This window comes from Ictalurus punctatus, chromosome 1, assembly GCF_001660625.3.
Source record: "Ictalurus punctatus breed USDA103 chromosome 1, Coco_2.0, whole genome shotgun sequence".
In the NCBI taxonomy this organism is placed as follows: Eukaryota; Metazoa; Chordata; class Actinopteri; order Siluriformes; family Ictaluridae; genus Ictalurus; species Ictalurus punctatus.
In genome coordinates this window covers 758646-779653 of record NC_030416.2, presented here as the reverse complement: position 1 = coordinate 779653, position 21008 = coordinate 758646, and the positions used below count along the sequence as shown (strand labels likewise).

Here is a 21008-nt window from a genome sequence, read left to right as displayed (position 1 = left end):
GCCCAGCGTTACAACTGCAGCAATTCAGAAAAAGTAAATCAACCACAAACACATGAAAATCTCCAAAATAAGGGTTGGGATGTATTCTGGAGAAGGTACAGAGCATGTTCTTTTTTCCAGAACAAAGACAAAGGGGTGCTTTTACTTTTACTCAGAAGGCTGTGCAGACCTAGGTGTTACAGGTGCTACAGATGTGAAACTTGGAATACCTGAATTATCATAGTCACCACCTAGCAACAAACTAGGTTTACCATAGGTGTACCATAGCAACCAACTAGACTATGACAGCAACACCCTAGAAACCAGTTAGGACAGCATAGCAACCACTTAGCAACCACCTAGCAACAACTGGGTTAAACACAGGAACCACCAGGAGAGCAGTCACCTAACAACACCCTAACAACTACCTTACAGGATAGTTTCATGAACAGAGGAGTTTGTGTTGTTTTTTGTTTGGTGTCAAAAGGGAAAAAAGGGAGGCGAGGATAACAGTCACAAACTTGTTGGACGAACCTCTAGAATATCAGAGCAACTGCGTAGCAACAAATCAACTGAGTCACTACTGTAACCACCTAGCAACACCGAAGCAACCACCATGAATACCATGGCAACTACCTAGCAACCATGTAGCATTAGATATCTACCATAACTAACTACACGTTTGAACCTTTTAATGTTTTACCCTTTGGACACGTTTTAAACAACATTTGACCCTTTAAACAAAACAAAACAAAAAACATTAAAGCATAAGCTTTAAACATAACTGAAGATTTTAAACTTTGCCTCAGCTCCTTCACGGAACTCAACTCAGGCGGTTGAAGCTTTAAAATTTTCACGTGTTTTTTTGTGCTGCACTTTAGCGACGGTCCCTAACGCTTCCCCGAGGCACAAACACAAACTCGGAGAAATCCTTCACTCTGAACTCCGGATTACACGCGTGGAGCTGCTTCTGTTCAGGTCACAATCCAGACCTGTAGCTGTACATGTACCACTGAGCAGAAACATCAAATAACCTCCAGTGCAGTCAGAGACACCACAGCACTGAGCGCTCTACACAACTCTCACAGAGCACTCGATATAATTCAATATAAAGTTTTGCTTTTCTTTTACAGCCCCTTTGTGTATTTTCTGTTAGCCGACGCTATGACAATTAGCCAATCAAAAGCCCACGTGACTGCACCTGTACACGAGATTGTGCCCCGCCCACTGCCAAAACCTCAACCAATCAACACGCAGTAAACATGACTGACGCCCAGCTCCGCAAATTAAAACACCAGCTTCCACCAAGTACTGAGCTCTGAGTCAGCAACAGCATATTTGTCCAGCTGTTTCTGCAGGAAGGCAAATCACAGGAAGTTAATTAAACTCACACACATCCTGAAATGGAATATTTGAAATCATGGTACGTTACAAACCTTAAAACGAGTGGTTTATTCCTCTTATACCGCAGCGATTTGCCAACAATGACCATTTCTTACATTCCAGCAGCTGTACACGTTTTCTCAGCAGCGTCTCTTTATTCTCTCTTTAACTTACCAGCTTGACCAATAACACACAAGAAAAATCTTAAATGTGTTCATAGACGCTTAAAAGCTTTTACGTGTGAGGTAAATTGAGAAGATACTCAGAAGTATTACAAATTCATTACAAAGAATATTATTAATAAACGTAAAGTTGTCCATAATGTTGGAGTCAATGTGGTGGCAATCATAGTTTTAATTTTTTTTTTTAAAAAGAATGAATTATTTATTTATCACCCACGTTGCTGTGAAACCTCTGAATTCTTTAAGACAGAGAGACAGGCATTTTATCCGTAGCTGAAGTCCCAGTCCCAGCTGAAGAGAAGCAGCCGCGCAGCACCATGCTGCCACCACCATGCTTCACCGTGGCCATGGTGTTCGTTGGGTGACGAGCTCTCTTGCTTCTTTGCCGCCAAATGTATCTTTTACAACGATGCCCAAAAAGTCAAACTGCAAACGAGCGGCTGAAGGTCATCTCGAAATTTAATTACAGATAACATTCAAAGATAAAATAATCGAAAAAACATTTCTATCTCCTTTCAGAAGTTTAATAAATAATTCAGCATGCAGGTATAAAAACATTCTGTGGCGTTTTTCACCTTTAATGCATAGTCACTACAAGCTAATGATGTCTCTGATTAAATCACTAATGAACACAAATCTCTCTCTCACACACACACACACACACACACACACACACACACTTCTCAACGCTTGTGCTTCCTTCTTTGTTCCCGAATGTAAGTGTAACGTCACAGAGGTCAGAGAGATCCCGCACACCTTCGTTCCATCTCCGATGAAGAGATGTGGTGTTGCCACGGTTACGCCATCCGACAACACTTCACAATTTCGAGCAGTTTTGATCTCTTTAAATCACGGTCAGTATGCTCTGAATAAAACATAACAGCATTTCATGACTGACACACAAATAAATAACGAACATAAAATAAAAACATCAGTGTAACATGCAGATTAACCGAGTGTGCAGAGAGAGAGAGAGAGAGAGAGAGAGAGAGAGATGTGCGAAAAAATCCAGCAAAACAAAATTCACTTAAATTAATTTTAGTCCCATTATCTCACCACAATCAAACCATAACAAATAATATTCAGTATTAATACTACGGTGAACGTTTCACTAAAACCAAAGGCTGAAAATCTTTTGGATTTGTGTGGAACTTGGTCACATGATCACTACAGATTTAACTGTGTCTAACTAGCATTTAAATCATAAAGCTAATTCGTTTAAATAGTTCTTTTTTATTTACTCAGTGCGATTCGCAGCATTTGAGCTTTAGAAATAAATGACATTTTGTATTGTTTGAGCAAACTATAATCATTAGTATACGTTTTGCTAGCTTCCTAGTGAAAACAAATCAGTGAAACAGCTAGCCTAATATTAACTAGCGTGCTAAATAACTTGTGGACCGGTTTTATTTAAGCAAAAAAAAAAAAGTTTACCTAATATTTTTTTTTTTAGCTTATGAGATAAAAAACAAAACAAAACAACAACAAAAAACAAAAACACCTTTTCTGGCCAAAATAAGTACTTAAAAACCCTTCCTAAGCTAGCTTAGCTTTCTAACTGGAACGCTACAGCTAGCATTTTAGCCTTCAGTGTAGTTTTGCAGCTTGTAGTCGTGATGCTGTGATAACAGAACTAGATATATTTATAACATGCTAAAGCCACATTTATCACGACGACATCATCACGGGTGTAAATGAAGATTTTCTCGTCACATCGCCTCTGTATTAAGGTGTGTAATAACACAGAAGCATGCCTGAGGTCTGCGGAATGCTCATGTAGTGTATATGACGTGTCTATGTAGTGTGCGTAAGGATATCCTGAATCTGCGAGGTTGGCGAACGAGGGCGGAGCTTAAGTTGAATTCGCCAATCTGCCAATCACAGGCTCGATCGTATAACATTGGATCAGCTAGCTCCAAAAAATGCTAACGGTTAGCTAATAGTTATCCGAGGCTAACATTGCTTCTTCCAATCTTCTAAATTTGGAGTGCGTTTTGGGAAAATATTGAACGCATTTCCAACTCTATACATCTTGTATTTCTGTTGCTCAAAAGCTAACGCCATTTTATGAATCGTCTTTACGTATTTGTTTTTTTATTATCCGTAGTCCCTTTCTGGTTGATTATAATAACGCTTACTGCACAGGCTCACCGCGCGACGTTGTACGTAGCTGAATATTAGCGAGCTTGCTGAGAAACTTTTGTACTGATTTTAATGATGCAATTAAATAGCTTTACAATGTTTATTAGCTGAAGTCACGATGTTAACGTTAGCCAAGCGAAACGAAGTTTAGCTACTCTTGCTAAATGACCATACTGTGCAAAACTGTATTTTATATTAAGCACTAAATCACGCCGGTCACATCTGCAATTGTCTTAAGCTCCGCCCATGTCGACCCCCGGGACACCTGTCACTCAGGTAAATCAGCATGTGCTAGCTTAATGTGTGCGTGTGTGTGTATTTTTGTGCGTTGACTCAGAACAATACGTGGCGCTTGTTCAGATTCCCACATTTTGTAGCGTTCCTTCTTTCAGTCTTCATCGCTGCCCCCTAGTGACCCGGAGGAGAAATCACGTCGATCTCATTAAACTGCTTTCCTAAATCTAAACTGATTCCCAAATGAAACACTCAAACACACAGCATAAACTCTTATAAAGTCCTGATTTCCAGTGTCTATGATGCACAGAGATATTGAGTTATTTCAATTAAAGTGTACACTGATGATGCAGTAGATGATATTTTGTCCCACGGAAGTAAACGCCTGATTAAATAAGTAACAGGCTCATCCAGTATTTCCGGGAGTAAAAATCCGCGTTCTCACTCCAGTGACGTGATATTAACTAAGGATTTGACTCACATTCGGTTCCATTTCAATCCATTGACATCAGCATGTGCGCAGAAGTGAAACTGTTGATATTGATATTGTAATAAGTTCCCTGACGGTCAGGAGAGAGGGAGTGCGTCGCATGTTACGATGTTAAATACGTACAATTGTGAGTTAGTGCGTTATTACGAAATCAGAGATTTCAACTCAACTATTTCAATAACTGGAGGAAAGCGAAAAAAAAAAAGTATAACGCTGTTAATAAATGAAGCCGCAACAAAAATGTTAAAAAACCCATTTTTCATTAAGTGTCGCGTAAAATACAAAAAGTTTTAGTTTTTCCGAAATCCATCCATTTTCGATAGCGGTTATCCTACAGGGTCGCGGGAACCTGGAGTCTATCCCAGAGAGCATGAGAACAAGGCGGGGTACACCCTGGACGCGGTGCCAATCCATCGCAGGGCGCATTCACATTCACACACCCATGGACACTTTGGACACGCCAATCAGCCTACCATGTCTTTGTACTGGGGAGGAAACCTCCGCAGCACGGCACGGGGAGAACATGCAAACTCCGCACACACAAGGAATCGAACCCCCAACCCCGGCGGTGTGAGGCGAACGTGCTAACCACTACGCCACCGTGCGCCACGTTTTCCTAAATCTTCCATCAAAACGCAATAACTTTACAAAAACCATTTTTTCACACTATTTTTGGGTTACATCACCATGCACGTGCAAATAAGGAAAATAATATTAAGCAATAATAATCACGTTATCCCGCCCCATCCCCAAACCCCACACTGAAGAAGAAGAGGGATAAAAACGTGTTACGGTTGGTGTTTCACGTCGTCTTTAAGCGTCGAGTAAATTCACTTCTCTTCTTTGGTCGACTTTACGCCTGACGACAAAACGTCTTTTGTGCGTCCTCAACGTTAACGCACTAAATGTGAATGGCGACAAAAAGAACAAAGATCAAAATTGAATCGCGAATGTGAGAGGAAATGGACGAATCAGATTATTATTAGTGATGGATTTCTAGAAAGAGGAAAGAAAACAACAACTTTCAATCAATTTGAAAAAAAAAAACCAAAAAAGCAGGCAGAATGGTTGAAGATTCCCTTCATGCTCTCGTTTCTGAGGAACTTCAGGATCACTGAAAATAAGTTCAGCACAAGGACGCGGTTAAAGAAAACCATGCGCATACGTGTGGATGAACATACGCTGCGGTCGGCAGCTCGGCTCGCGGTTTGATCAGTTCGTTTCGTTTACAGGACGTCGGGGAGGAGCGCCGCTCTCCATCATGCGCTCTTGGAGGCGGAGTCAGGAGGAGGAGGAGGAGGAGGAGGCGGGTCCTGCGCTCCGTCCTCCTTCTTCTTCTCGTCGTCTTTGTAGAAGAAGAGAGGAAACATTCCCAGGATGCAGCCGATTCCCACTCCGATGGCTTTGCCCTGCAACACAATTGTTGTGAAATGAAGATTGTTCCTCAGACCAGAAAGACGAAGGCACCCGTGATGATGTATGTGATGATCGACTTCACCTGTTAGGGTTGCCATGCCGACATAGTGACCTTTTCAACGTTAAACCGGAGCGCTTTAATGAAAACCCCACTCACGCTGAGCTCGTCACGCCGGACATTCGCTCATTTTAAGCGAATAAATTATTCAGTTTCATTTATTAACCGTAAGATACAGAGCTCTGACTGTCCGAAACCAGGCACGTCAAGACACGCCCACAAATAACCATAAATGGTCAATAAAGACGTCCTTTAAAAGGCATTTTTCATTAAATGAAATATTACCGTTACACATTTTATATATCTATACAGAGAGAAGGACTGGCTATTTTTATCATGAATTTAATCTATTACAAAAATAAAGTCTGATTTACTGGAAAACACCAGCCTTCTGCAACTTGTTTGGAGGGAAATCAGTAAATTATATAAAAATAAATCATCTGTTAACTGAGAATTTGACATTCAGAGAACACTGTTGTGCAGACAGCACGGTTAAAAATAAACCGTGCCATGAAGACAGACGTGCCGATGACGAGGCTGTAGAGCAGGGACATGATGGAGACGCTGATGTATTACTCACCATCTGAGAGCTGACTCGGGTCTGCCACATGTCCGCCTGTTTAGGACTCAGGTCGGGAATCTGCATGCCGAGTCTACAGGCCAGAGCTTCCACATAACCTGCAAGACTACACACACACACACACACACACACACACACACACACACACACACAGCCATGAATTCTGATCACATTCAGTAACTGTGATATAAAATCCTGAAAGATGGTCCGGCGGCTCAGACACGCTGAAGACGTCGTAACTGGGTTATTGATCTCCTGACAGATTCCTCTGGCTCCGCACGCAGCGCTGGAATTAAAGCCATGTGGAAGTGAGCCAGCGGTGACAGATGTGCTCAGCTAATTAATTAAATTACACACGATTATCGCATGCTAGGGGTGTGTGACTCCTCCTCTCCGAATCTGACGCGTGGAAGAAGTGAACCATTTCGTAGGAAACGGAGCTGTTCCATGCAAACAGATGTGTTAGCGCTGAGGAGTGCTAGGCCACGCCTCCTTCAGTCTGGCCACGCCTTATTTCACTGTGACACATAGAAGCCACGCCTCCTTCATTAAAACAAACACACATGCCTTATTTACTGCGACGAACACACAAAGGCCACACCTCCTTCACTGAAAGTAACATTATGAGGCCACACCTCCTTCACTGAGAATAATACAGGAGCCACGCCTCCTTCACTGAGAACAACACACAGAGGCCACGCCTCCTTCACTGAGAATAATACATAGAAGCCACGCCTCCTTCACTGAGAATAATACAAAGCCATGCCTCATTCACTGAGAATATTACAGAAGCCACGCCTGCTTCACTGAGAATACTACATAGAAGTCACGCCTCCTTCACTGAGAATAATACAGAAGCCACACCCCCTTCATTGAGAAACAACACAGAGGCCACGCCTCCTTCTCTGAGACTAACACAGTGGCCACGCCTCCTTCGCTGACACTAACACTCAGAGGCCACGCCTCCTTCACTGACACTAACACTCAGAGGCCACGCCTCCTTCACTGAGTCAGTAATGGATTGTCCCCGTGTCCTGGTCTCAGCACGGTTTCATTACCCTCTCTAGTCGCACTTCCTGTCGTGAGAGCGCTGTAAACCCCTCGCCTGCTCCCGAACCGCATGTGGAAATGAAAAGGAGCTGGTCAGTAAACAGTAAACAGCTCAGTCCGGGATCCGACCCCGTCGTCCTCCCGGCGCCGGAGCGCGTGGCAGCGTTAGTGAGGACGAGTGAACAGGGATTTCAGGAGCACAGACGGTTCGGGAGGGAAACAGGTCCAGTTCTCATCAGGACAGACGCTGATGTCCTCCATCTGTACGTGATGTTCTGCCGAGACCAGACCGCTTTCCCTCTCCGGCCGATTATCACTAAACCCTACAGCGAGAGGAAATCTCCCGACTGTCCTGAGGTTCATTCAGGGTCTCCTTCTTTTCGTTTTCTCCCAGAAATCGCTCTAATAATCCATAAAAATCTTCCTTCCTGTCCCTCCCCAAGGGGTTATCTTATTTATATTTCATCCTTTTCTCCCTTTCTGCTTCTGCTTCTTCCTTTCTTCTATTCTTTCTGCTTCTGCTTCTTTCTTTCTTCTATTCTTTCTGCTTCTTTCTTTCTTCTATTCTTTCTGCTTCTTTCTTCTATTCTTTCTGCTTCTGCTTCTTTCTTTCTTCTATTCTTTCTGCTTCTTCCTTTCTTCTATTCTTTCTGCTTCTTCCTTTCTTCTATTCTTTCTGCTTCTTCCTTTCTTCTATTCTTTCTGCTTCTTCCTTTCTTCTATTCTTTCTGCTTCTTCCTTTCTTCTATTCTTTCTGCTTCTTCCTTTCTTCTATTCTTTCTGCTTCTTCCTTTCTTCTATTCTTTCTGCTTCTTCCTTTCTTCTATTCTTTCTGCTTCTTTCCTCTATTCTTTCTGTTTCTTTCTTCTATTCTTTCTGTTTCTGCTTCTTTCTATCTTCTATTCTTTCTGCTTCTTTCTTCTATTCTTTCTGCTTCTGCTTCTTTCTATCTTCTATTCTTTCTGTTTCTTTCTTCTATTCTTTCTGTTTCTTTCTTCTATTCTTTCTGTTTCTGCTTCTTTCTTTCTTCTATTCTTTCTGCTTCTTTCTTTCTTCTATTCTTTCTTCTATTCTTTCTCTTTCTTCCTTTCTTCTATTCTTTCTGTTTCTGCTTCTTTCTTTCTTCTATTCTTTCTGTTTTTTTCTTCTATTCTTTCTGTTCCTTTCTTTTCGCAGAATGAATGGACTGATTGATCGTTTTATTGGATTTATTACTCTCTTCCTTCTCGTTTTTATTCATCTCATTTTCCCCTCTTCTTTTTCCTTCTTCTTTACTTTCCTCCAAAAAGAACTGAAATGCTTTCCCCCTCTTCTTTTTCTTCTTCTTAATTATTCTATAATTGTTTTAATTCTTATGTTTTTGTCCCCGTGTCTCGGAATTGTTTTCTCTGCCTCTCCTACGAGTGGCTTTGATATTCCATTAAACAAAGGCCACTTTACATTTTGTAAACGAACTCTTTCCTGTCCTCTGGACACGGTGGGGAAAATCCTCGGAGATTCCTCTGCGTGTGTGTTTAATATTTCAGATACTGATGAACGAACACAGAACATGTCCTAGTGAACACAGACTTACCTTGAAGTGTCTTTGACTGTTTGTTTTTTAGTCAGGAATTCTGGGTAATGAGCCCTGACGTAAAAAAAACCCAACAAAATCCCCAGGATGTCATGGAGTGTCATACGACAACAACTCTAATCCATCAGGAGGATAAATATAGATCCTGAACCAGCACACATCATTAAGCGCTGAATAACAAGCTGCAGGTTAACAAGCGGGGAAATAAGATCTACAGCTGTAATGAAACACAGCCGGACTGCTCACACAGCCCAATGATCTAACACATGAAGAAAAATCACGGTTTATTCTTAAAAAATGAAAATAAAGAACGCTGGACTTTTCCTGCAGCTGTTGAATTCAGTGGTGAGAGACGTGCAGCACGCGAGAGAAACCTCGGGGGACGGCGAGCGGCTGTGTTCCAATCAGACAGGAAATGAACGGGAGTTCACGCTATCTGTCTCTCGCTTCTCCACTGAGTGAACGAGTGCAAGTGAGCCTGTGGATGAGCCACGTCCTGAGGGACTGAATGAGCGAGTGGGTAAATAAGAGAGAGAGAGAGAGAGCGAGAGAGAGAATGAGTGCTAATGGAAGAGCAAGGTCACGTGTGTAACTCAGGAGAGCGGAGAGACGGGATTATACTCAATTAGGAACACGGACTGGAGCCTTAATGGAGTCCCAAGCAGCGCAGGAAGAGGAGGAGGAGGAAGAAGAGGAGGAGGAGGAGGAGAAGGAGGAAGAGGAGGAGGAGGAGGAGGAAGAGGAAGAAGAGGAGGAGGAAGAAGAGGAGGAGGAGGAGGAAGAGGAAGAAGAGGAGGAGGAAGAAGAGGAGGAGGAGGAGGAAGAGGAAGAAGAGGAGGAGGAAGAAGAGGAGGAGGAGGAGGAGGAAGAAGAGGAGGGGGAAGAGGAAGAAGAGGACGAAGACGAGGAGGAAGAAGAGGAGGAGGAGGAGGAGGAAGAAGAGGAGGAGGAAGAGGAAGAAGAGGAAGAAGAGGAGGAGGAAGAGGAAGAAGAGGAAGAAGAGGAGGAGGAAGAGGAGGAGGAGGAGGAAGAAGAGGAGGGGGAAGAGGAAGAAGAGGAAGAAGAGGAGGAGGAAGAGGAAGAAGAGGAAGAAGAGGAGGAGGAAGAGGAGGAGGAGGAGAAGGAGGAAGAGGAGGAGAAGGAGGAAGAGGAGGAGGAAGAGGAGGAGGAGGAGGAGGAGGAAGAAGAAGAGGAGGAGGAAGAGGAAGAAGAGGAAGAAGAGGAGGATGAGGAGGAAGAGGAAGAAGAGGAGGAAGAGGAGGAGGAGGAGGAGGAAGCGGAAGCGGAGATTACAGATCCAGTGTGACGCTGTGACGTGCTTAAAACGGTCATAAGTCATCAGAGAATAATTTGCATAGTCATGATCATTTGCATATTAACTCGTTATATTCAAGACCTTAACAGAATTACTGTTTCATAATAACTTTAATTAAATAATATTTCATAAACGTGTTTTTCTGGAGAAATGATCTAAATGTCCTTGTACTTCGATGTTGTGATATATACGGCGTTTCTCACAATCGCGATATGATATTTTCCTCATATCGCTCACCCCCGTAACTATAGCAACGGGTTAACGCTTAGAGACCGCCTCAGACAGCGGCGATGCTTTAACGTTTAATGGACAGGAAATGATCCAATATGCACTTCAGTGTAACAGACAGCATTTCAGGGAGTGTGTGTGTGTGTGTGTGTGTGTGTGTGTGTGTGTGTGAGATGACTCACTGACTCATATCAGAGAGATGGAGAGGGTGAAGAACTTTCTGGAACTGAAGTGTACTAAGGTGTGAAATACAGCATCACATCACACACACACACACACACACACACACACACACCTGACACACACTTTAATGTCCAACCTATCACATAAATATTTAGCCCTCTCCGCTCCCGTGCTGACCCGCAGTCAGGCTTGTGCGAGGTTTGCGAAGTGTGTGTGTGCGTGTGTGCATGTGCGTGTGTGTGTGTGTGCGTGTGTGAAAGGCTTACCCGAGTCCAGCCAGGTCTGACACCAGGTTCCCGAGAGCAGCAGCTGGAACACAGAGAGAAGCAGAAGAAGAGAAATAAACTCGGTCCTGAGGAACATTTCAAAATCCCAACTTCTAAATGTCACTGGGTCTTTCCTTTTCTCCCCTCCTCCTTTCATCCTTTGCTCCTTTCCTCCTTGTTTCTGTCCTCTCTTTCCTTCCTTTCCTCCTCTCTTTCATTTCCTCTTATGTACTTCATTCCTTCCTTCATGTTCTTCCTCTCCTCCTCTATTTCCTTCCTTTCCTCTGCATGTTCTGTCCTTTCCCTCCTTTTGTGATGTCATCAGTGTGCGCCTCTTGCTCCTCCCCCACCTGAGCCAGATGTATGTAAATGTCCTGAAACGTGAAAGTGCTGCAGCTCTGTACTTTATTAAATGTGTCTATTAACAGGAAGATCGGCCATGTTGAGCTGCGGTCCACCGTCTCAGCTCTCGTGAGCGCTCTTGTAACATATAAATTCCTCCTCGCAGCAGTAACGCGATGATGACGGTGCTAATCGGAGCTAGCGAGCCTGCTGAGCCTAGCTTGCATCTTGCTAGCGAGCTACAGGAAGAGAAATCTGCCTCCATCCCTCTTCATCACGTCTCTGTATTTTCTCAGGTGACGCTCGTCCTCTACAGCGTGACCATCGTAGCTTGGAGCAGGGAATTATGGGAGTGAGATCTCATCTGTCCAATCAATTATCTGCCATCGATTTAAGTGTCAGAGGAACTGGAGCCTCTTGGGTCGTTATGCAGCAGCGACGCCACGCTGACGAGGAGCAGAGGGAGCAATTCTGCTTGTGAGAGAAGAATGAAAACGACACTGTGGCGTGTCTCGCGTCGCGTCGTAGATGAACGGCGAATGAGAAAAACACCCGGAAGAAAGAGACAGACTGAAAGGATGAGGAAGAGAGAAATGTGGAGCGTACGTCTCGTCAGAACAAGGAACGAGATCTCCATCTTTCATTGCTCAGTCTGGATAAATCAATGTCTCAGGGCTGACGTCTGATCTGTTCCTGGAGGAAACCGGCTCTCAAAGCCTCTTCGTTTGTGTTAAATCTGTAATCTTGTTAGTTCGGACCATGGTAATTAGTAAGAAGGGGCCCAGACACTGGGACACAGTCATCTCTAACGGATCTTTCACGAGAGCGGGTCCCAAAAGTCTCCAGACATAGCGAAATCAACCCGCAAAATGTCCTGTAGTGCCCTACGTGTGCAGACTTTCGGGACGCCCTGTATACCCTTGCGTGGGGTCCAGAACCCAAAGACGAGAGAGAGATCACTTAGGACTGGAGAACGCTGATGGAGCACTCTAGTACTACACAATGACTTCACACTCGTTCTTTGCCTTGGACTCGGACTCGAATTCGAAGCACTCACCGTTCGGCTCGAGATACGAGACCGATTCTTTGACTTGGACTTGAGATTAAGAGACTCGTTTGTGGATTCGAACCAGAGTTTGACAGACGGGTACTCTGACTTGGACTCAAGATTGTAGGACTTGTTCTTTTGACATTTAGTTGACGTTTAAAACGCTTATTCTTTGACGCTGACTCGTGATCACGGGACTCCGTCTTGACTCGGACTTGAGTTGATGACAGTCGTTCTTTGACTCGGACATGAGTCATTCTGATTTGAGTCACTCAGGACTAACTTCAGTAGCAGTGTAGAGATTTTAGGCTTGACTTTGACGTGGTGACCCGACTCGCTGCTGGAACCCAAGAAAAACTAAGGACAAGAAAATTACGACCATGTTCCAATACCTTCTTTTTCGTCTTTGTCAACTTCCCCCAACCACTTCCTGCTGGATGAAAACCAGACACCATTATCTAATACAGGACCGATCGATCGGTTTTGACCATTAATCAGCTAATTTTTCAGTTATCGGCAAAAATCCACAGCGATACTGTTTCCCGGGTGCGTCCGTTGTGGAACGGCTGAATGTCTGCCGTCGTTATACGGCACGAGAGCGGCCTCTAGAGGCGAAATAAAAAACATCACCGACTCATTTTGTCGTGTTATTTGAAGTGTTTTTCTATTCGTTTCGGACGTCTTGATTTTTATTTGGAGCGATTACTTTTTTATATTTATATTTATTTCCCTTTAAAAACATACAGCACATTTCCATAGTACAGTCAGAACGTAGTACAGTCCGTACTGTTTATTTTTGTACTAAATTCAGCAATATCTCCTTTAGTTATCGTATCGGTAAAATCGGTCCGCCTCTATTATCTAACGCTACACCGGGTCAAGTTATATTTGCTGTTCGTGCTCTTTGTTACAGGACAAAACGTGTTTAAGTGACGACCTTACGCCCTCCTGATCACTGGCTCAGGACCTCGTTATTATTCGCACCCCAACAAAAAGTCGGCGAGTCTGTTTATCAGTGGCAATGTTATTTAAATATTACAAGCATTTCAACAGACATGATTACTCTACAGGCTAATTAGCATTCTAGCTAATTAACATACCGATATGACTGCAAACAGACCGCATTACTCCTACACACTCCTACACACTCCTACACACAGGGAATATCAGACTGGAAACACAGATTATAGTTTAAATTAAACAAAAGAAGAAGAAGAACAGGTTATTTGAGGCTTCCTTTTTTTGAACTCTAATCATGTCTAATCATGTCTGATGTCCTGTGGAAGATCTATACGTCTCTTGAACACACACAACCATCTGCTCAGCTTTTATAAAAAAAAGGAAATCCCACACACACTGCGGTCTTTTGTTCATCTGGCAAAGAAACGGCTCGGATTCAGAAACGGCTCAGACAAACAGATTTTGTTTGAACTTCCTCCCGAGCTTTTCCGCAGTCCGGAAACATCTCTGCTCGTCTCGCTGTAGCGGAGACATCCGAGACGCACGCTCCAGTTTCTTCTCCTCTCAAACACACTGCTGAGGAATTACCGCTAGGGTCGTTCTTTATCTTCGAATCCCGCCGTGCCATGTGGCGTCCACCGCCAACGTTCACCAGGAACGTCCCGGGTCACGGCGTCAGACGTCTGTAGAAATCATTCTCATATTGTGTTCATTTCAGATCTTTTCCTGTTTTTATTTAGCCTGATTACTGTATCTTAGTTTCATTACCAGAGTATTTTCCCTGTATTATGTCTGAGTATTTTATCCATATGTAATGACGTGCGTTGTTCTCCACATGAGCACAGCAATAAAGTACAATGCCCTCTATAGGTCTGATCTAAACCAGGTCTGATATTACACTGCCCAGTTAGAGATTGTTTACTAAAGGCTATATAAACAATCTACCCATCTATCTTTATTTGTAGAGAGAGAGTGCAGACGTAAAGCTCTGCTGAACTGCGGAGTGTAAAACTGCCGTCTGCTCGCGTGTCCTCGTTCCGTCTCCGAAGCTCACACACTGCTGCTTCCTGTCCTCTCAGCGCCGCTGTTCCACATCCGCGAGCGCGGTCGATACGGCCGTTTCAGCCCTGACCTGCTTGTGAGACGAGAAGCTGTCTGGGTTCGGCTGCATGTTTATATAACCACAACTCCCTGCAGAGGCCGTGTGCTTTGTGCACTGCAGAGATAACTCCAGCGTTTCCTCATCACTCCGTGGACACGGGTCCAGCCGTACACGCCATCCTTTTCTATTCATAACCACAGATTCTCAGGTAATTAAACATAATCGCCTGTGATGTCGCTGAGCGAGCAGGAAACCTTAGATCGCTTTTTTTCTCCTTTAATCGAATGAGCGAGGGAGTATTTCGGATATTTTAAGGATAGCTCATGTGCTAAATTTACGATCCAGTCAGTGTAGGCACGGTGTTTTTTTGTTTTTTTCATTATTAAGCACAGAAGATTGTACTGTACGATTTTCAGCCTGATGTTGATGACAAATCAGATTTCAGAGCAACATTTTTACAAAATAAATAAAACAAACAACTATAACACCTGTAGTCTTGTGCTGGATGAGATAAAGGGGCGCCAATACTTTGTGCAAAACAAATGGGCCGCAGTCTGTAATTGTACTATAACTAACAAAACGGTGTGGCTGAACGAGAGAGGAAAGAACGACAGTGTTTCTCTCTCTCTCCCTCTCACACACACACACACACACACACACACACGCACACACACGCACACACACACACCCCTGACTAATGCTAACAAATAGGTCCAAATTGAATCATTCCACTGACGCAGCAACCATGAGAATGAGTGTGAGAGTGTGTGTGTGAGAATGAGTGTGTGTGTGTGTGTGTGTGTGTGTGCGCGTGCATGCTTGTTCTGAGGTGCTCATTATGGAACTCATGGTGTGCAGTGAGAATTCCCAGCATGCCTTTCATCCCTGAGGTAAAAACAACAACAATAAAGCGGTAGAAATCATCGATAATCCAGCGTTAGTCTCAGTGTCTCCTGTGGAGAACAATTTCCCCTCACACACACACACACACACACACACACACACACACACACACTGTTGCTTTGAAGTCTATTCTATTTAAAACATAACCCTGCTGTTTGAGAGGAGCGCAGACATTCACCACGTGTTGTACTGATGTTGTCCTTTAAGCTCTCTCTAGAGAAAAGATTCGTTTATGGGGCGAATGACATCGTGGTCATGTGACTTGCTGAGGTCACGTGACAGGATATAAATGTGCTTTCTCACTTAAATAACATCACGTTAGTGCCGCATTAAAAACGCCGGACAGGCCACGCCCACGAATAAAAGAAACCAGCGGAACCGTACCTGCCATGGTGGAGATGCCCAAGATCACTCCTATAGACAGCTCGATCTGCGTACCCTGGAAATAAACACACCTGAGATCAGACTCCAAGCCCACGTTCAGTTTCTTTTGTCCGACATCATAACGACACAAAATACATGTGTATAAATCACCATAAACAAACACTTATTACATAAATACCACGTTAATACATTACACCACATCACTTCTGCCATGTCAGACCAGGAACGAGGGCGGAGCCAAATTTTGTTTATTTTGTAAGATTCGTGAAAGCTTTCATTAACGCGTGTGTCCGTTAACAGTCTTTCACCGTGGTTTATTTTTATTTGATATTTTTAATTTCAAATATCCAATGCTTTGGAAATACTGGAGTTAAAAAAAACAAGATAATTCTTGTGAATCTAAAAATGCGTGAACACAACCAACAACAATAAACGCCGCTGCTGCGATGGCTGTCATGTCTAGTAAATAAAAGTCCTTACATAAAAGTGGCGTGTAGATATTTTCTCACCGATCCGGGCTAAAAAAATTCACCAAAAAACGCCAATCAGACCTAAATCACCGAGCACGTTTACGCAAATTTACATTTAGCCACACCCACAAAACTCCATAAAAGGCGTCTATATAATAACTACACGCTGAAAGAGCGCCTCCTGAGCTCCTCCAGTAACGCAGCTCAGCCCCTGCAGCGCCACCGCAGGCACACACTTAACTCTCATCACCGTTTTTACTTCGCAATTACTTTTGTCCTCATTGAACAGCGAATCTCTTCATTTATGGATTTGTTTATGAAATAATAATAAATTGAATAAATAAATAACCGATTTAAACTCGACAGCGTAATCCATATATAAACCCATCGACGCTTATACGACCTGAAGCTGCTCGGGCTTCACGCTCGTGAGGAACGTTTAAAACTAACTGAATTTTTATGACTATTGAATCATTTACGAATAATAATCGATGTGTTCCTGCTTACTAAAGCGAGGCCGGCTGATTTGATTCATTAATACACTCCGCTACCGTTTTAATACAAACAAGTGCGTGATGACTCACCGCAGCGATCATAATGGCGTTGTCCAGGAAGCCGAAGCCGATGAAGGGAATGGCGTTGTGAAGCAGAACTGGAATCAAGCGAAGAAGGAGAAAGCAGGTTACGACGGATAAAAACGCAACCAACACGAGCACTTCCTGTCAACTTTAAATCTCTTGGATAAAGCGCACGATAAGTCTTTGCGCACAGGGAATAAAGTTTATAACCTGAGACGTTTTATATTAAATCAGGACACGTCTCAGGAGCTTTTCCTTTCAGACTCACGGAGATGAACCCTGAAGCTGCACTCCTCAATATTCTCTCCAAGTAAGACGACTTATAAAGACGTCGAGAGCCATGATATACAACTGAACTCCTGGAGCTCGGTAAGTACGCTGGACATAATGATTATCGGAGGGTGGTTGCTTGATGGTACTCATTCCTGCTCGGTAATACCTCTCGACGAGGCTCATTCTGGTTAAACACGCTTCTGATCTCGACGAGAGAGCATGTACAGCTATAAAGAACGCACTCTCCGAGTGGAAGCAGCCAAGAGAAGGTGATCAATTCTCTTGATTACGCTTATGTAGGCAGGAAAAACAGAAGGAAGGAGTCGCAAGGTGAAAGAGAATTTCTGCTTTATATGCCGTTTTCACTGATAGGAAAACGCCTTGGCTAAGGGCAACGTGGGGAAATTTATACAGACGTGTGCGGGAATGTGAAGGTGAACACTGTTATTCTGTTATTTAAATCTCGGGCAACGCCGAGGCGGAGCGCTCGACAGCGTCAAAGACTTCATGCACTAAAACTTCATCAAAAAAACCTATCGCCACAGACAATTAAATGAATGAGGAGTATTGAAAATGGGCTCTTTCTTTCGCACACGCGCACACACTTGTACCTACCATATCTCAGCTGCGCCGTAGTGGGAGGAGCCATTTCCATTTGCTCTGCAAGGACAGGAAAAATATATTCACATTATCTCTTGTGACATAAATCACAATGCAAGGACGAAGGGGAAGGTCATATTGAACCTGTCAAACACACACACACACACACACACACACACACACACGCACATGACAAGGCATACCAGCTCCAATTACTACTGCAAAGATACAAATAAATGTAATTATCCAAAGCAAATACACATCCTGGATATTCCATAGACCACATCGGCAATTTTCATTTTCTTTAAGTGCCTTTTCCACGATAACTGAGCTTGCTCATATTGTTATGACTACCATGACTCATCTGAGACTTTTACAACTTTGCTTCTTAACGAGCCAGAGTGAAAGTCAGCTCACAGTTCAGTATATCAAACACACAGAATATTTAGAAGTGATAGACATTGTTTGCAGTGTCTAAGTGATGTGAAACATCCTCGGTATTCAGGATAGGTGTATAAATAATTTACTAACCAAGAGTCAGATCCTAAATACTGGGACTAACCGAGTCAGATCCTAAAGACTAGGACTAACTGAGTCAGATCCTAAAGACTGGGACTAACCGAGAGTCAGATCCTAAAGACTGGGACTAACCGAGAGTCAGATCCTAAAGACTGGGACTAACTGAGTCAGATCCTAAAGACTGGGACTAACCGAGAGTCAGATCCTAAATACTGGGACTAACTGAGTCAGATCCTAAAGACTGGGACTGAGTCAGATCCTAAAGACTGGGACTAACCAAGAGTCAGATCCTAAAGACTGGGACTAACTGAGTCAGATCCTAAAGACTGGGACTAACCAATAGTTAAAGCTTTAAAGACTGGGACTTACCCACATGTCAGAGCCATAAAGATGGAGATTAACCAAGCGATAAGAGCCTTAAACATATCAAGTCGTAACAGAACATTCTACTGCAGTGGTTCTAGTATCGCAAGAAACTCCAAAAGTTCAGTACGAGAGGCAGACACATCTTCACAAGGAGACGCAAGGACACGCACGCTCCTAAAATCATAACCATTTCATGAGAAGTATTCTCCTTCATTATTAACACGTAATTGTGCCTGTTTTTCATTAAGTAAGAGCAATTTAGACTTTGTTTAGTCTGAAGAACATCCATCATTAGATTACCCGCAGCCACGCGTTCTTCTCACAACGCCTTCTCACAAATCCTGGATGTTTAACGCTAACTCCTGCAGAGAAGAGCTTTCCCTTTTCACATTCAGATTCCCACACAGATCACACACAGCTAACAAACCCATTATAATCTTCAGCGTGCAGTCAGAACTCTTTCATTCACTGGCGGGACACTCTTAAAAGGAAATAAACTCAAGCATTTCACGTCAGCGCTGTCACAACGGGCAGTCAGACCTCCACCTCTGAAGCTCATTAAAGCTCCTCAACGCGAGCACTCCGAAAAGCGGCTCCACGTCAAAGCCTACGTTACGAATCTGTGCTTTACTGAGTGGAAGAACCTACAAGATGCCACCACATCGTAGGCTTGTGGAATATAACAACGCTTTTTTCTCTACATTATCTTACACCGCCACAATATCCAGCGATGTTTACTCAGATTATATTATATTATATTACCAAACCTGCCAATCGTGACGCATTTCCTGTACAAGACTTCAGACAAAAATACACCAAAACGGCGTCTTTTCTCCTCCACAATGAAGCAGGAGATGAACCGATCGACGCATGAATCTGGAATGATTTGTACAAGTGTTTTAAACTCTCCAGTATTCACCGACACTGTATATACTTAACATCAGATGTTAATATTTATATGTATCGAGGATGCCACCAAAGCTTTTGGCCAAAAATATTTTTAAAAATGTGATTTCGCTTTCTGAAAGAGAAAGTTAAGACACCCTCTTCTCCTCTCTTTAAACCTGAAATGGTGGAAATGATTGTTTTTTTTAGGCTATTGGTTCTAGATGATTCATGTGAACACAGTCAGGGTCTGGACAGCATGGTACGATGGGTAATTATAGACCTGTTTATCAATATTTCTGCCACACGTGTAAATGAGGAGCACTGTGTTTGCGTCTGAGCCGTCGAGCGCCTGCCCACAACGCTGGCTTCATTTCAGCCTTGGCTTCGCTCCATGAGCTCCACCTCCTGGCTCCATACTCCGTCACTCTTCTTTCCACAACCTTCAGGATCTGATTGGCCCTCTGCACTTCTACGCACTGGTTTCCAGCATGAAAAGTAACACAGCTTGTCGTAGCACGTTACAGTTTTTGGACCAAAGGAAGTTCAGCAAATACTCTCTTTACGAGTTAGTACCAGAGAACCATAACCAGCGTTATGGGTAAGTGCTCACCTCTTTCACTGACAGAAAGTTCTGGAGAATCGGAGCCATTAGAGCTGGATAGCGGTAATGATCTGAGTCGTCCATCCAGCCGCGATGCCACTTTCCCCAGAGTCACGTTAGGACAAACACGATGAGTCATTCCTCATCACCGCTTATTCTCCCAACTCACTAAAACCAGACATCAATCAGTAGCACAATCTCTCTCCTCTCAGTGGCACGCACGATCTACTCTCACAGAGGTGCCTCTAAAGTGCGTGTCTAGAGAATACGCTGTCAGTTAATACCAGACAGTACCCCTGAAGGAACGAGATGGATGAGTGAGGGGTTGGAAGAAGAGGTCAAGTGGTCTATCTAACCAACAGCATCCACGGTAATGACGCAGGATATTGTATAAATTATAACACTATAATATTTATCTGTACATGTCAGGAGTGTCATGAGGAGTGATTCGCAGCGGCACTATTGTCACCGCTGCTCTTCTAGAAAATGAATCAATACCTTCTGGCCAGAGCTCGAACGGCACAAGAAGACAATATGTTATTTGGCCGTGTCCACCATATTGTTCTAAAACGGATCGATAAGCCTCACACTGGCTCAGAGTTGAAGCCTGAACGGGTATTCTAATAGGCGTGGGCAGAACTGCTAGAGAACCCTCGATCACCTTAAATGCTTTACCTGGGGAAATCGCATTTCACCTGGTCGTTAAGAGGCTAATAAAGTTGGAGACGAAGACGCTGAGACGTTTCTGGACTGCCCGAGGAGATCAATTTCACTAGCGCAAGTGGATATGGTGCAGAAATCCACCCACTTACAGCACTAATGCTTCTCAGACTCCACAACAAGCTCTGTGTAGAAGACTCCAAATTAGCTGAAATCCATCACACCGCATTCGCTG

The 21008-nt window shown here is 43.5% G+C and overlaps 1 protein-coding gene across 1 annotated transcript in view; it reads right to left on the bottom strand.

The window, feature by feature from the left end:
- Positions 1 to 1985: 1985 nt before the first annotated feature.
- Positions 1986 to 21008, bottom strand: part of LOC108271490 (transmembrane protein 65) — a 28137-nt gene continuing 9114 nt past the window's right edge. Inside the window, exons 2-7 of the mRNA XM_017479080.3 lie at positions 17755 to 17799; positions 16873 to 16940; positions 15819 to 15873; positions 11080 to 11122; positions 6465 to 6570; positions 1986 to 5819 (exon numbers count right to left, since the gene is read on the bottom strand). Of these exons, the coding sequence (XP_017334569.1) occupies positions 5670 to 5819; positions 6465 to 6570; positions 11080 to 11122; positions 15819 to 15873; positions 16873 to 16940; positions 17755 to 17799 (467 nt within the window). The 3' untranslated portion in view covers positions 1986 to 5669. The remainder of the gene's footprint in view (positions 5820 to 6464; positions 6571 to 11079; positions 11123 to 15818; positions 15874 to 16872; positions 16941 to 17754; positions 17800 to 21008) is intronic.